The sequence below is a fragment of the Panicum virgatum genome, chromosome 2K, assembly GCF_016808335.1.
Source record: "Panicum virgatum strain AP13 chromosome 2K, P.virgatum_v5, whole genome shotgun sequence".
NCBI classification, from domain to species: Eukaryota; Viridiplantae; Streptophyta; class Magnoliopsida; order Poales; family Poaceae; genus Panicum; species Panicum virgatum.
The window spans coordinates 50,506,634-50,522,033 of record NC_053137.1 but is presented as its reverse complement, the minus strand read 5'-3'; the positions used below and the strand labels follow the sequence as shown (position 1 = coordinate 50,522,033).

The following is a 15,400-nucleotide window of genomic DNA, read 5'->3' as shown; positions in this document are numbered from 1 at the left end:
TGTATGTACTCTGACACAGTCTCTCCTAGCTTCTGCCTGACTTGGGCGAGGTCGGCAATTCCAGCTTCTGCAACTTCCGAGTGGTACTGGGTATGGAATTGATCTTCAAGCTGCCTCCAAGTCCGAATTGAATCCGGAGCTAGTGACGCATACCATCCAAAAGCTGGGCCTGTAAGGGATTGGCCGAAGAACCGGACCCTCAATGGATCCGACACTGAGATCATCCCAAGCTGCGTTAAGTATCGGCTCACATGCTCGATGGAGCTGGCTCCTTCTGACCCGTTGAACTTGGTGAACTCAGGAAGCCGATACTTGGGTGGCAGTGGGATCAAGTCATAGTCGCCTGGATACGGCTTGGAATAGCCGATCGCTTTCCTCTTGGGCAGGATGCCGAACTGGTCTCTCAGTATTGCACTGACCTGCTCCACACTAAGAACTACTAGGGCCGATGGCTCCGCACTCGGCCCAATAGCGTACTTTGCCAGCCACACTTGTTTCTCTGCGTCTGCTCCAGAAGCTCCTGGGTTCACCATCTGCACCGAGCGTGCTGGACTGACGCTGTCTGGGATGTAGGCGCATGTGTAGCCGTGCGGGATCTCCTTGGGTGGCTCGGTGAGGAATTGGCCTTCTCCAGGATCACCGCCGATCTTGTGGACGACGTAGATCGGCGAGCTCTGTGGTCTGGGAGCCGCAAATGAGAACGGCAGCACCGGTCTAGAATGCAGCGTAGCTTCCTCTGTGTGACTCCCTAGGGTTGGCCCCGATGGAGAGTACTGGTTCTTGATTATCTCCTGGATGACGCGGTGCGCCATGCGCTCAAGCTCGTTCATCAGGCTCTGAGAATGCCGATGAAGCGAATGGGCGACCATGTAGTTCATCTCCTGACGCAGGGCTCTGGTGCGCTCTTCTGATGGTACAGACAGATCTACATTGTCAAGAACGCCTTCTGGTGAGAACCCCTTCCACCTGATGCCATGGTTGCGGGTCCTCTCAAAAGAGCCGATGAGATCGGCTTCAAGCAGAGCTTTGATCTCATCATACTTCTTCTTGTGTTCAGGAGAGAGCTCTTCATACGTGACGGGCTTGGGGGCAGGTTCTTGATCTTGAGTTCCGGTCATTGTCGCAGTGGACGTTGTTGCCGAGAAGGATCGTCCCACCGGGCATGCCAGAATGTGTTGTCAGCCGAAACCCACCGGCGAGCAGCGACCGGCAACACGGAGAGCCGGGAGGTTGCTAGGGCGCTAGAGGCACTGCTCCCTCGTCGACGGCCCGCAATTTCTGTCACGCGCCCGGAGGTTTTGTGGAAAAACCGGGCGTGCCACCTGACCTATACTCGATCAGGAGGGTGTAGACGTGCTCCGAACAGTTTCCTGCATACAAAGACACGTACAAACATAAGTCCGAGCCGTGGTCGGCTCCCCGGGACGACTCTTGCATCGGCTTTAAAGAGCCGATCGAGTCCCGGTGTCAGATTGGATCTGTAACCATCCAGATGTCGATGAATAAAGCGAATAATTGTAAAGCTGCTTCAATTAAATCTAGCTAATCTAATCCACGATGGTAAAAGCTTCACTGCTAGATCGGAACATCCTACACGTGACTAGGCCTAATGAACGTAACAGACAGCTAGACCACAACCCAAAACAGAGGCCTAAGAACTAGCAAGAACCGATTCTCGGAACAATCCCTATCAAGGTCAAGATAAAAGCATCTACTACGCCACCGGATCGTCCAATCCGTTTGCAAGGCCTAACCTAGCAGATATTACGCCAACTCCTAAGATAAGAGCAAACCATAACAGATCAGATCTACTAAACATAAAAGAAGCAGGGTGTTGCCTCTGTGCGACTAATTCTATGCGACAAGAACTAGCATAAGATTGAAACGTGACAGCACAGAAATAACGTGATATTCGTAGATGATAAACAATGAAGCACAATAGATCTACTAAAAGCCATGCTACGAACATCAGGATAACTAGCATTACTCGCCATCAAAAACGCTTCAGTACGAGTAATACCAAGGTAAAAGCAAGAACTATACTGCCCTGATCGCAAGAAGCGATCAGGGCAGCATGGCACTTACTTGGATGAAAACCCTAGGGTTAGGGGTGGCGATGCGCCGAGAGTTGTTGTTTGCGAGTCGTGATGACGCTCTCTTTACGAATAGCAAAGGATACATATTTATAGTCCGGAGACTTGGGAAACAATCTAAACTAATCTTGTCCCGATTGGACTCTATCTCTAAACTTAACTAAATCTAAGGATACATGGCCAATGTGGCCCATATGCTCACGCAGGAGCCGATTTACAAGCCTTCCTCAATCTTCTGCTTTAAGCTCATCTTGCTTTCGGCCCATAAATTAACTCTGTTAATTTATGGCGATAACAACTGCGTCGCAGGTTCCCACAGCGTCGCCACAGCACCGGGGAGCAGTGACCGGAGTCGGCGGACTGACGTCGTTTGACCCGGGCGCCGTGGAAGAGTGGTTGGCATTTAATGCCTCCGTACGGCGGGCGGTGGGCGGAAGGACTGTTTGTCCTTTCTGTCGAGGGGTGGCCTTGCCCAGCTGTAGAAGAGCACGCCTCAACCACTCGCAAACATTAGACGGCGAGTAATTTGAGGCGGAGATCACCCCGCGGGTTCGAGGGGGGTGAGGACGGGCTGCACTGCGTACGTGGGCCGCGTGCTGGGCTTCTTTGAGTCCTTTCCTTTCTTCCAGCTTGGAAGGAGGCTGTAGGGTTTCGTGGGCCCGGTTGCCCAGCATGTGTTTGCGTTTTTAAGGCGATTTTAGTCCCCTGATTAGGGTGCCCCTAATCACGGTACCCGACAAGGCGTGCGTGTAAAACGTGAATACGGGAGAAGGTCGGGTTTGTATATCTCTCACCTTGTAATTTTACCCCGAAACCGGTTGTAAGTGAGCTGTAAATGAGTTGGAAGGGGGCAATTTAGGAAAACCTGGCCGAGGTCTAGGGGTATAAATAGCCCCCTCTCTCCACAGTGTAAAAGGTTGAATTTTCTGGTTATTACTGGAGAATTAGGTGCCTACTTTCATTGTCATTTTCATACTGTCCATACTCCCTGTTTGGGCATCTAAGAAGGTAAGATCCCAACATTCCTATATGGTAGAAAGAGGAAAGAAGAAGTTCATCTGTTGGAGTTGCGCGGGTAGCTCTGATCTGTCTCGATGAGCATTATTAATCTCGTAAGATAAATATCTATCTTATACCAATTGTCAAATGGTAGCCGTCTAATGTTTATCGTAAGAAAAGTATTTATCCTATATCAGCAATGACCAGTCTGGCAGTCTCACGGACGGGCAAAAATAGATAAACATCAGGACATTACATTGGGAACTAAACAGATTGCAGGTCTGATTCCCATGTGCTGTGCTAACAAATTTGTTAGAAGTACAAGGCTACAACCTCTCTGAAAATCCCTCCTGCATGCATCTTTGGTGATCATCAGTATAGATGCCAAATAATCTTTCTTCAGACACAAGCTCATCTTTTCCCCAGCAAGCTTCACTGGCGGGAGCTTTCAGCAAACAAATGAACTAAACGCAGACCATGAACAATATACAGAGCACCACTTGATCATCAGCACAAACTCATACTGAAACAGGCAATTAGGTTCCATCGATACATCCAGAGAAAGTTCAGCGCCAACCACAAGTTCAATTTGGTCACAATTAACACCCACGAATTTTGAGTTCAATTTACGACATGATCCTGAATAACTACTAGTACAAGTTGAAATTTTCAGCGCCCTTGCAAACTATAGCCAAGCGAACACCATCACTGCGGTAAACTGCAGCCGGGCATGGCCACAGCAGCTGCTCTGCTCACACCTGCGCGGCCTCCCTCTCGTGATTCCACTGCTCGATCCGCGCCCTCCGCTCCTCGCTGCCTTCCCTCACCGGGCTCCGGCTCCTCGACCGCCCGCGCCGGCGGCGGCTCCCGTCGCTGTCGTGGCTGCGGTGCCTCCCGCTGCTCCTCCGGCTGACACTGCCACTACGGTAGTGGTAGTAGTAGTCGTAGTCGTCGTCGCGGTCCCTCGACCGCGACGAGCTCCGGCGGCGGCGGTACGGGCTCGGGCTGCGGCTGCTCCGGCTGTGGCTCCGGCGGGACCGGAGCAGGTGGCCGAACAGCTTCCGCCGCAGGTCCCGGCCGACCTGCTTGACGTGCATGAAGTTGCAGTACCCGCCGCGGTTGCAGCTGTGCTCCTCGAACTGGCGGCAGGTGGCCTCCCGGAAGTCGGTGACAGGCGAGAACTCGGCGATGATGGGGCGGCCCGAGTAGTAGCGGCCCTGCAGCGCCTGCAGCGCGCGGGCGGCCTGCTCCTCCTCGCGGAACTCCACGTAGACGTTCCCGATCATGTGGTCGGCGAGGTTGTCGCAGACGTGGAGGCTCTCGATCTCGCCGTGCTTGCTGAGCTCCTCGAAGATGTCCTCGTAGAAGTCCTCGAAGTCCTCCTGGATCCGCTCCGGGTCGATGGGGTTGCCCTGCGCGTCCACGCCCGGGGTGATCATGTCCGGGCGCTGGTACATGTTGCAGAGCAGCAGCGTCGGCGAGATGGACGGCTTGTTGTGCAGGCGGGAGCACCGGTCGCCGTGCCGGCACGCGCCGATCTTGAAGTAGAAGGGGCAGTTCACGCGGTCCTTCTCCGTGCCGAAGATGGACGCCAGGTGCTCAGCCATGGCCGCCTGGTTCCTCCGCTACCTGGTAACCTGCTCGATTCGATTCGTCTCCTAGAGATTTCTGCGGTTCCAATTCATCACGGGTCAGAAATCACAGGCACGTCGAACGCAATAGCTAGGATTTAACAAACGAAATCACAAGTCGAGTAATTTATAGGTCCGGGAACTTGATAGTTAGCAGCATCTGCGGGTACTGCAACCCCAGTCGGTTCCGGGATTTGAATTTTTCCCGGAGAAGAAACCTTCAAAACAGCAGCTGCTTAAATTTGGGGGGGCAATAACAACTCGCCAAACTGTGAATGAAATATTGAAACTTAACAGAAAGAGAAACTAAACTTTATCGTCAATGCCTGGATTTGTAGCGGAAGATCCAACATCTTCCGACCTGCTAAGAATCGACAGAGAACGCATCAAATCGTGGGGAAGAAACGGGCAGGGCATGTGTAGCAGCAGCCCGCAGGCGGCAGGCGCCATCCGATTCTAACCCAATGACACGCGCGGACGGCGGACATCCAGGCATCTCGAGAAGCAAAGCAATACGGCACAGGGTAGATGCGGGGGAGGAGGCTCACCGGAGAGCAGCGCCGCCGTGGTCGGAGGGGAAGCAGGAGTACGGACGCGCAGGATTTGGTTGTGACTGGATGCTTCCACTCGCGTCTAGAAGCGCATATAAAGGAGGTCAGGGTACATCCGGCCGCACGTTGCCAATCGGACGATTGGGGTTGGCCTGACTGGTGGTTACTAGAAGCTTCCACCGAGGCGCGGGGAGCTCATGTATACAGCCCAGCCCGCGAAGGAGATAGACAACGGATCTGCTCCATGTTTTCAGGATTACAAGCCCATCGAAAGCCCACTATGAGTGTTTCTTTCTCGGACAGGGAAAAGGGTGGAGCCCGTGACATCAAAGATACACCACTTTCTTATAAAAAAAAGATACGCCATTTTTTTTGAGATTACACAGTATAACTAAGACATTCATAACGCACGCATACTCACACCTCTATAAATACACGTATACAAATTCTACCTCTATGAGCATCTTCGAAGACTGAGCCGGCAAATTCTCGAGATTGACGAAGTCACCACAGGCGTCTCACCGTCGACGGGAACGTCGCCTACCACTGAATGCACAACGCCGTTAAATCCCAAAATATTCGCTCTCATGGGGAGTCAAACCCAGGACCTCAGATGCTACTGAGACTCTTGGTTACTCTTGTAACCATTAGGCTACAGGCCCTTTCGCAAAGATACACCATTTTACTCTAAAAAAAGATACCACCACTTTAACTAAATCTCTCGAACTTATATTAGCTACTGTACATTAGAATGAATGGATGATTGATTGGCTTGGGTACTTCATTCTCTATGTTACTCGGCACTAGAACCGTATATACCGCTTTCTAATGTTGACCAGTAGCATATCTAAACGTAGTTACGAGATTTGTTTTGTAATATGTAATTGTTTCATTTGTTTTGTCAATGTACCTTCGCAGTTTCATAAGAATGAATATCTGCATGAACTAAATGGCCAACCTTACTGTACCAGAAAGATCGTAGAAGATCGATGATTCGAGGGTAAGACAACTTCTACAAACGCAGTCAAGTTTCATTTTGAATTTTTAATTGAAATTTATCGGTAACAACCAAGGCAAGCCATGTTGACATGGAGCGGGCAATTATTTTGAAGAGCAAAATTCCTGAAATGGCGGCTTGCAGGGGAGGCGTAGGGCATGGTGGTGCAGCCTTGCAGGGTGCGTGCTAAGATAAGGAACATCAGCATGCCGTTTTGTGATGAACTATACTGTGTAATTTTATCATAAAAACGAAAGGTATAAAAAGATCATTGGAAACTCCTATGAAGTTAGCAGTGCTACTTTAATTTTGTCGCAGAGAAACTAAGGCTCTCCTTTTGGTGGAGCTTCACTCAGCTCTGACACATGTTTTATCATATACATCTGTAGCACAACATGGACAAATATAAATTAATTAAGTTTAATATATTCATTTCGCCAATTAACCTTCATTTATGCAATTAGTTTTATAGTTAACTTATATTTAATACTTCTAATTGGTATTCAAATATCTGATGCAATGAAACTAAAACTTTAAACACTGGCATCAAAACAGGGAACCTCGGTAGTATCTGAGGTCCTGGATTCGACTCCCCGCGGGAGAGAATATTTCAGAATTTAATGGCGTTATGTTTTCAGTGGTAGGCAACGTTATCGTTAATAGCGAGGCGCATGTGGTAATTTTGTCAATCTTGAGACTTTGCCGATTTAGTCCTTAAAAATATTTATAGTTTAGATTTTGTGTACATGTGTTCATAGAGACACGTTATGAGTGTTTGTATTGTGATTGGAAAAAATAGTGGTGTGCTTAGATCCCAAAAAAATTTTAGTGCTACAGTAACTTTGAATGTTTGACCACTAATTAGAAGTATTAAATGTGGATAACTGACAAAACCAATTCCACAATCCGAGTGTAATTGCGAGACGACTCTTTTAAGCCTAATTAAATAATGATTAGACAATATCATGATACAATAAACAATCTCAATTGATGGATTAATAAGGCTTAATAGGTTGGTCTTGTGATTTCCCGTTCATTCAGATAATTAGTTTTATAATTATATCATGTGTAGCCCTTCTAATAGACAGTCAATTTCGTCTGAATTTTTATAGGATCTAAACACACTCAGCAAGCACGTGAACAGGCGCTGTCACGCACGATGGCCCACCCCTCGCGTCGGGAGAGAATTCAGAGAGTTGAGAGCCCGCGGGGAGCCCGACGGGCGACAGACAGGATCCGACAGACAGCGAAGCAAAGGCGGCCACGGAACTCGCCAATCGCACTCCGCCGCCGCCAGCTTCATATCTGCATCGCAGCCTCACGCAGTCGCAACAACATTCCGAGAGCGGCAGAGGGAGACCGAGAGGGGAGAGAGCTCCGCTTCGCCCTTCTCCGCCGCATTGGCCGTGGTCTCGCCGCCGTCGAGGTACGTCCCGCATCGCGTGATCCTGATCGCTCCCGTCTTCCCCACCTCCGTCGGCTGGCCCAAAGGCGCGGATTTGGTAAGCCCGGCGGCACGTGCCCACCCTCACCCGCCGCTGGGCCTGCCGCCGCCCACCGGCTGTCCCGCCCCGCCCGGCCGGGGGCACTATCGCGCCCCCTCGCCCACGCCGCCGGACGAACCGCCGCCGCCGCGTTCTCCTCTAAATCTGGTGAGCTTAGAACCCCCAAAACCCGAAATCCCTAAGTGCCGCCGCCTCCCTCCACCACCCCTGGACGGCCGACGGCGGCGGCGGCCGGCGGCGGCGGAGGGCGGCACGAATCTTAAAGCCTCACATCCAACGGGTGCCGAGAGGGAGGGCAGGAGCCGCTGTGCTCATTGGAATGTTAGCGCAAAGCGCGTCCTTGAATTCTTGGTGCTGTTCAGTTTCGTTCGATCATCGGGATCTGCCACTGCGTCTGCGGCACGCACGTCTCTCTGGGCCGTAGTGTTCTTAAATGCAGTCTGTTTGCGTAGCCGCTAGCCGGGGGCACTGGAACTGAAAGTCTGAAACCCTATGTTACACGGATACTGATACGGGTATCGGATACGATACGTATTGGATACGCGGATACGTACTTTCCCAAAAAACACTGATACGGAGATACGGCTAGGATAATTAATAATTATATATAAATATCACATAGATATTCAGCAAGTGAGATTTTACTCTTGAGTAACTTCCCCCTATACTCAGATGTGCAATACTTGCATGTCCATATAACATTACCTCTATAACTAGCATTCTCTAAAAGCACAATTGATTCCACAAGGGGTTCTTCAGTTGCTGCTCATCTAGTTCTACAATTCTATTGCAGCAAGTTCATCATTTTATATCATCTCTTACTACCAAAACAGCATTTGGGTGGGCTGATTACTGCTTTGGGCTGTATCCCATCTGGCCCAAAAGTATTGGATACGCGTATCCAAGCAAATACGTATCCGTTTTTTCAGGATACGGCTAGAAACGTATCTGAGACGTATCCGGGGCGTATTCGTATCCGATACGTATTGGATACGGATACGCCACCTCCTAGGAGTATCCGCGTAACAGAAACCCCACGGCTCGATTTGAATTTTGGATGGATGCTAGTACTTTCCTACTTGCGATTTAAATATTTCCACTTCTAGCGCGGAGCTACCCAGCTAGCGTGGTTGACTCGGAATACGATCCTCCTCCCCCTTCTTCGTCACCGTGCTCGTTTTTTAATTTGCTTTCGGGCGTGGAACCCTTCCCAGGGGATTGCAGTAAGATTGCGCGCAGCATGCGGTTGTTTGGAACATCTGGGATCCTGTCTTGATTTGTATGTCTCCATTTTGATGGCGTTCCTTCTTTTTCTTGATTGCTGTGGGAGTGGTAGTGAGTCTGTGACAGCGGGGAGGGGAGAGAGCAGTTGTCTCTGCTTTTTTATTGGTAAAGGAAATTACCTTTGGATCTATTGCAATTTTTGCATAGCTTTTCACAAGTTTTCTCGTCTGCTTCTTGTTTGTTCTTTTGTTGTATGGGCTGTTTATTGATCATGCACCAACTGCCTATTGCTAATAATGCATCAAGCACTTCACACATACCTGTTCTTTATTTTCAGGATAAGAAGCATTGCATAATTGTGGATCATGGGTCTCTTAGAGCTCTTCACCACAGCATGTGTGCCAGTATTTAACATGCTTCTGGTGACTGGTGTTGGGTCGTTCTTAGCAACTGATTTTGCTGGCTTACTAAGCAAAGAAGCAAGAAGACACTTGAACAATGTAAGTGATTTAAAAAGCTTCACGAAAGCAGAAAAAATCTTTGATAATTGATCTAAAACAAATAATTTCATGCTAATTACAATTTATTATTATGCAGATAGTATTTTATGTATTCAATCCATCCCTTGTTGCAATCTATTTGGGAAAAACAATCACCATGGAAAGCTTGGCTAAACTGTGAGTATCCAATGATAGCAATTAAATGCTACTCTGACTGTCTGACATATCCAATACTTTAGTGTATTATTGTAATTATTTACGAGAAGATTCTCGGGAAAAAAATTACGAAAGGATTACTTGTGCTCCCTTATTCAGGTGGTTTATGCCAGTGAATATTCTTCTTGCTTTTATCTTCGGTTTATTCTTGGGATGGATCGTGGTAAAAGTTACAGGAGCGCCTGCGAAGCTAAGAGGCCTTATTTTGGGTTGTTGTTCTGCTGGTAACCAAGTGTACTTATCTACCTTTTCTTTGAAGTTATCAGTAAATCTACTTCAATTTTGTAGATAACATAGCGCCGAACCGTCTGCTACTCAGCCATTAGCTTCTCCACCTTTGCAGAGTTTTTAGTGTAGTACGCCAATGTAATTGAGGACTGGCAAGTTCCAAGCTGCACTTGCGTTCCAAGTCAATTTGAATAAGGAAGTCACAACAATACGAATAAAACAAATTATGTAAAGGCGGTAGAAGCAAACAAAATGGACTAGTGAGGAATCAAGACTAAAGTGAGAAAGGATAGCTGAAGAATCAAGTTTCATTGTCAAAAATCTTACTTTTCACTGTTGGATACAAGCTTCCAAATATCACTGGTAGTAACCAAATCAAAAGCAACAACCACTAAAAAAATGTCGTTATCATAGGAAAAGTCACCATCCTTAATTATAGTTTATATATATATATATATATATATATATATATATATATATATATATATATATATATATATAGTGAGGCAGTAACCTACCATTTATTGGAAGCCCTGATGGTTCAAAGCTGGTGCAAATTTAGTTTCACATGTACATGTGAAGACATCAGATTATCACTTGAATTAGAAATCAAAACTAGTTAGTAACTGACCGGATCTGCATTGCCAAGGCTCTTCTCAGAATATTTCAGCTGCTCCTGGAATGTTATATTGGGTTAAGTTATTTAATCCCTGATTAGGCTTAGAAGTCAATTGGTCATTTGACAGTGAATCTAGTAACCCATATTTTGTCATTTTCCTATCTTTTCGAAATTATAGTTAACTTGCTGGACGGATGCAGGCAATTTCGACAATATCTTTCTCACCATCATTCCAGCTCTTTGCAAAGAGAAGGGAAGCCCGTTTGGAAAACCTGATGTTTGTCAGACTTATGGACTATTATATTCTTCACTGTCAATGGCTGCAAGTCCATTCTGCTTGAGTATTTAGTATAATTTCCAGATCGCGTAAGTCTGCATATGTTGGTAAGCTGTAAGCATTTACAATACTCAGCCACTAACAAGAAGGACTTGCTGCAGATTGGAGCTGTGTTTCTATGGTCGATTGTGTATAATATTGTCCGTGCCACGTCAAATGTGACCGAAGGAGATGGCGGTGCTCAAACAAAAGTGTTAATTTCAGGAAGTGCTACAGAAAATATTGCAGAAGAGAACTGCTCAGCCTCAAATGATCACACTGATGAATGTATACTGCCATTGATATCCACAAACATACCTCCAACCAAATATAAGGTTTCTCATTGCTGAAAGAACTTTCTACCAAAAGTTATACTAATGTATATGCTCTACAGTTTTGCTTATAAGATTTGAATTTGTGTAGGTTCTGTTGTTGGAGAGATCGCGGAAGTTTTTATCGTCGGCTTTTGAAACAGTTGACTTGAAGAAGCTCTTTGCTCCTTCAACCATTGCAGTGGTATACACTGGTTTGATGAACTATTAACTCCATTTTAGTACCCCTCGTTTATTTCACTTGAAAATGTCAGAATATCCGCTTTTCTATTTGAGGCAATTTATCGGCTCTTGCAGATTGTTGGGTTCATCATTGGAGGAACACCTTTCATCAGAAATGCTATAATCGGAGACACTGCCCCTCTTCGTGTCCTGCAGGAATCTGCTGAATTGATAGGGTAATGCCTTCACTTTCTTGATTTTGTCATCAGTCATACTTCTGGTGCAAACATTGACCCCCTTGATTATTATTATTATTTTTTTGTGTGTGTCAAAACAGAAGAGAAACTCTTGCTCATTTTATCTCTATAGTTTGTCTGCATATCTGACCTTTGTCCTAGTGTTTTCTGACACAGCGGAGCGGCAATTCCATCGGTCACGTTGATTATGGGAGCAAACCTTCTCAACGGTAATCTGCTCTGAATTTACAGACCGCAGTTTCAGACCACTCCAATGCAATGCAATGCAATGCTGTGCTATCATCCACTGCCGTGCCGTATTAGGACAAAATAAGATCAGATGACTACATGAATCTGGTGAGCGCAAGCATGATGTGTGGACCTGTTTCCACTTTCCAGGAGTACGAGGTGGAGCAAGCGTCCAGCCGTCCGTTATAGCCGGCGTCGTGGTTGTCAGATACCTCCTGCTCCCTCTGCTGGGCACCGCGCTGGTGAAGGGCGCCGTCCGCCGGTGTTTAGCACTGTTTAAACATGCAATTAACATAAAATGACACGTTAAACCCCCAAATTTGCAATTACTTAAAAGCCAGGGATCCGTTCAAATAGACCGAAAAGTCAACTCTCACACCTTCGCTCAAATGAACTTTTGCCCAAAACAAAAGTTGTAGAGTTTTGTAAGACAAGCAACTTTCGTATTCAAAGTTTTTCAAGTTACAACATGAAATTTGGAGCAAACCTCGAAAAACAGTAGGTTTAGGGGGGTTTCGTTTAAACTTGAATTCGAATTTTTAACTTTCAAATCATTACTCAAACGAAGTTTGGACTGAAAGGAAAGTTGTAGGAATTTGAATTTTGAACAACTTTCGTGTTCAAACTTTTTCGAGTTTCCATGGAAAATTTTAAGAAAATTCCGAGTCAAAACGTTGACCTCTCTCTTTCTCTCTCTACTCTCTTTCTCTCTCCCCATTTCCTCCTCCATGTGCGCGGCAGGGCACCCGAGCTCGCTGCGCCGCTGCACCGTCGTGCTCGCTGCCCGGCCATGAGTGCCTCGCCTGCACGCCCGCCCGCTGACTTTCCCCCTCCCCCGTCCCGTCGAGCCTGCCGCGTTGCTGACCTCCTGCTCCGTCGACGAGCACGCCACACCCGACGACGCCGCCGTGGCGCCCAACGAGCTGGCCATGCACCTGCATGAGCCGCTGGCCGCGGCCGGCCATCAATGCCGCGCGCCACCGACACCCAACCCTCCTCCCTCTCCTCCCTTGGCTCGCTTTAAACGACCCAGAACCCCCCCTGTGCGCGCTAGAGCTCGCCGCCGTCCGCTGACCGGCCGCCACCCGCGTTCCTCCCCTGCCCGAGCTCTCCCCCCTTCTTTTGCTCCTAGCAGCCCCATCACCCCTCCACTCTTCCCTCTCGCGCACCAGAAGGCCACCCGAGCTCCTTCCCGCCGTCCAGAACACCCCCGCTGGCGCCATGGCCGCCGTTCCTCCATAGGCCGCCGCGGAGCCCCCTCCTCCGCCCCTCCTCGACCCAAATCGACCCCCAAAAGAGTTTCCTCGTGGTCCAGTGGACCTCCCCGGCCGGTTCTCACCCTCCCTCCCGCACCGGAGCGCCGCCGCCGCCGTTGACACCCGCCGCCGCCCCTACTGCTACGCCGGCGAGCCGCCTCCAGCCACCCCGAGACCAACCCGAGCCGCCCAGGGGTAGAACTCGCCTCCCTCTTGCCTTTCCCCCACCTAGCCCCACCGCCGGTGAGCTCCCTCGCCGGGAACCAGCCCGCCGCCGCCGCCTCTGTTCCTGGCTCCGGCCAGGGGCGTATGTGCGAGCCCCCAAATCTTTCCAGGGGCCTAGATGCAAGATCTCGTTTCCTTTTCTTTTTGTTTTCAAAAACAGCGAACTTGTAAATTCATTTAAAAATCATATAAAAATCATAAAAATGCAAACTCAACTGTTATGGAATCCTTGCAAATAGATCTACAACTTTTGTTACATTCATTTTTTTCATTTGCTTAATAGTTTTTTCTTTATTTAAAACACAAGGAAAATATATCTTTTATTAGATCTCAAGTTACATGCATGATCTGTTGGCCATTTTTGGTCAGTCTGTTACATATTAGATTCATAGCCTTGTGTAAAAGTTTCATAGTCAGTTATCATGCCTAGCTACAGGTTTACTTAGATCTTGCTTTATACCTAGGTTAAATAGTTTTATTTATCCAAGTTGTTCTGATAGGATTAATGAGCTAAAACTTTTACAGTTGCTCTATATAGATTCATGTATTCTTCATAAAAATTTTGACAATTTTTAGTTAAGTAAAACTGGTCCAAATAATTTATGGTGGGAAGAAATGTACTAAATCATGAAAAATAGTTCCTGTGCCGGGAAAAATCTAATATTTTTACTACAGTCTTTATTTAAGTTGGGAACCATTATTATAAATTTTAAGGCTAATAATCTTGGTATAACAGTCTGTGGAATTTAGGTTTGATCCATGCAGCTATACATTGTGCTATTTTTCATGCCTTGTGTAATGCGTAGTTAAATCTGAAATTTTTAAAGTATACTTGCCATAAGTTGAGGAGCACTCAGTAAAAATTGTAGCATCTTTACTTGTAGGGTTTGTTCTGTATAAATGAATCTTAATCCTAGCAGTAGCTGTTTAATGTATTTTTAATAATTAATATGCTCAATGAAAATAGCTGAAAATTTTATGGCAGGTTTGTACTTAAGTAATTGACTCTCCATAAAGATTTCATCTTCAGAAGCTATACCCATCAGCTGTTTGGAATATTCCATGCTTGCACTTGAAAATAACCTTTCTAAAAATAACAAAACCCTCACTTACTTAATAAGAAATAGTTAATCTAGATAATACTCTATAAATGATTGCCCAAGGAGATGTAAAGAAAATATTTTACAACTCTATAGTGAATTAAATTAAGTTTGTTACCATCACCACAACTCACGCATATGCATTCATGTAGATTTGACTACTCTCGCTGACGGTACGTACGAGCTGGTGCCGGAGTCCGAGAGTGAGCAGCGTGAAGCTCAAGTTAATCTAACTAAAATTACTGAAGACCTGAACCAAAGTTCAGAAGAGCCCAAGGCTAGCTGCGCTCAGGAAGGCAAGCCCCGGAGCATGTCCCGTCTATTTTTAAATTTATGCAACTTATTGTTATTCCTATCTACTTGTGCATTTAAGTTTATAGGAATTACTTGGAACCCTAGTTGCATAACCTTAAGTACCTATATTTGAATACTAGCATGTATAGGTCGCTAGTTGGCTATGCTAATGGTTCGGTAGAAGTCGAGTGATTTCCTGTCACTCGCGAGAATTATAGGAGTTGGATGTTTACTACATGCTGCAATCATAAGGTTTACGGGCGGGGTTGTGGTACTTGTGATACCCCGTCCGTTTAGTGAAAATGGATAAGGCCGCAGTGTGTGGTAGTGGTGGTTAAGTGTTTGAACATACTAACCACATGTCGAGAAATATGGTAATCGGTAAGCTTAAGTACCTGATCGGCCCGGGGAGTGGACTTTTCCCTCACCCTCTTTGAACGTTGTTTCTCATGCGGCCACATGCGGGTAAAAGCGTGGTCACGACCCGGCGTCGACCGTGGCGTGGGGCTCTTGTAGTCGAAGGTGGTGACCCTGATCCACGAGTCGGAAAGAAAGGGGAAATGTTGCGTGGGGACTGGGTTCCCATGCGTGTGCTTAGGTCTGCCTCTCACAGATATTGGGACTGCTTAACCCTTTTGCCACATAGAGTAAGAAGTGGAACATTGAT

At 47.0% G+C, this 15,400-nt stretch overlaps 2 protein-coding genes across 13 annotated transcripts; one reads left to right on the top strand and one right to left on the bottom strand.

Moving 5' to 3' along the window:
- Positions 1-3,592: 3,592 nt before the first annotated feature.
- On the bottom strand, positions 3,593-5,421 carry LOC120683274 (splicing factor U2af small subunit A-like). 8 transcript variants are annotated; one of them, XM_039965373.1, is made up of 3 exons: positions 5,272-5,418; positions 5,036-5,087; positions 3,593-4,760 (listed from the first exon to the last, which is right to left on the bottom strand). In XM_039965373.1, the coding sequence occupies exon 3, from the start codon at positions 4,697-4,699 to the stop codon at positions 3,845-3,847; it is 855 nt and encodes a 284-aa protein (XP_039821307.1). In that variant the 5' UTR covers positions 4,700-4,760; positions 5,036-5,087; positions 5,272-5,418; the 3' UTR covers positions 3,593-3,844. The 8 variants fall into 8 exon arrangements, with proteins under 8 accessions (XP_039821307.1, XP_039821287.1, XP_039821272.1 ...); XM_039965353.1 differs by having other exon boundaries at positions 3,593-4,955; positions 5,272-5,417; XM_039965338.1 differs by having other exon boundaries at positions 3,593-4,941; positions 5,272-5,417.
- Positions 5,422-7,493: 2,072 nt separating this feature from the next.
- Positions 7,494-12,541, top strand: LOC120683253 (protein PIN-LIKES 1-like). Of its 5 annotated transcripts, none has more exons than XM_039965318.1 (10): positions 7,494-7,697; positions 9,338-9,500; positions 9,598-9,677; positions 9,816-9,940; positions 10,764-10,885; positions 11,002-11,214; positions 11,303-11,395; positions 11,509-11,609; positions 11,787-11,839; positions 12,009-12,541. In XM_039965318.1, exons 2-10 carry the CDS (start codon positions 9,366-9,368, stop codon positions 12,158-12,160), a joined length of 1,074 nt encoding a protein of 357 aa, XP_039821252.1. In that variant the 5' UTR covers positions 7,494-7,697; positions 9,338-9,365; the 3' UTR covers positions 12,161-12,541. The 5 variants fall into 5 exon arrangements, 2 of the variants coding, with proteins under 2 accessions (XP_039821252.1, XP_039821244.1); XM_039965310.1 differs by having other exon boundaries at positions 7,497-7,697; positions 9,816-9,950; positions 10,764-10,836; XR_005678744.1 differs by having other exon boundaries at positions 7,510-7,697; positions 9,816-9,950; positions 10,764-10,929; positions 11,787-12,541.
- Positions 12,542-15,400: the final 2,859 nt, after the last annotated feature.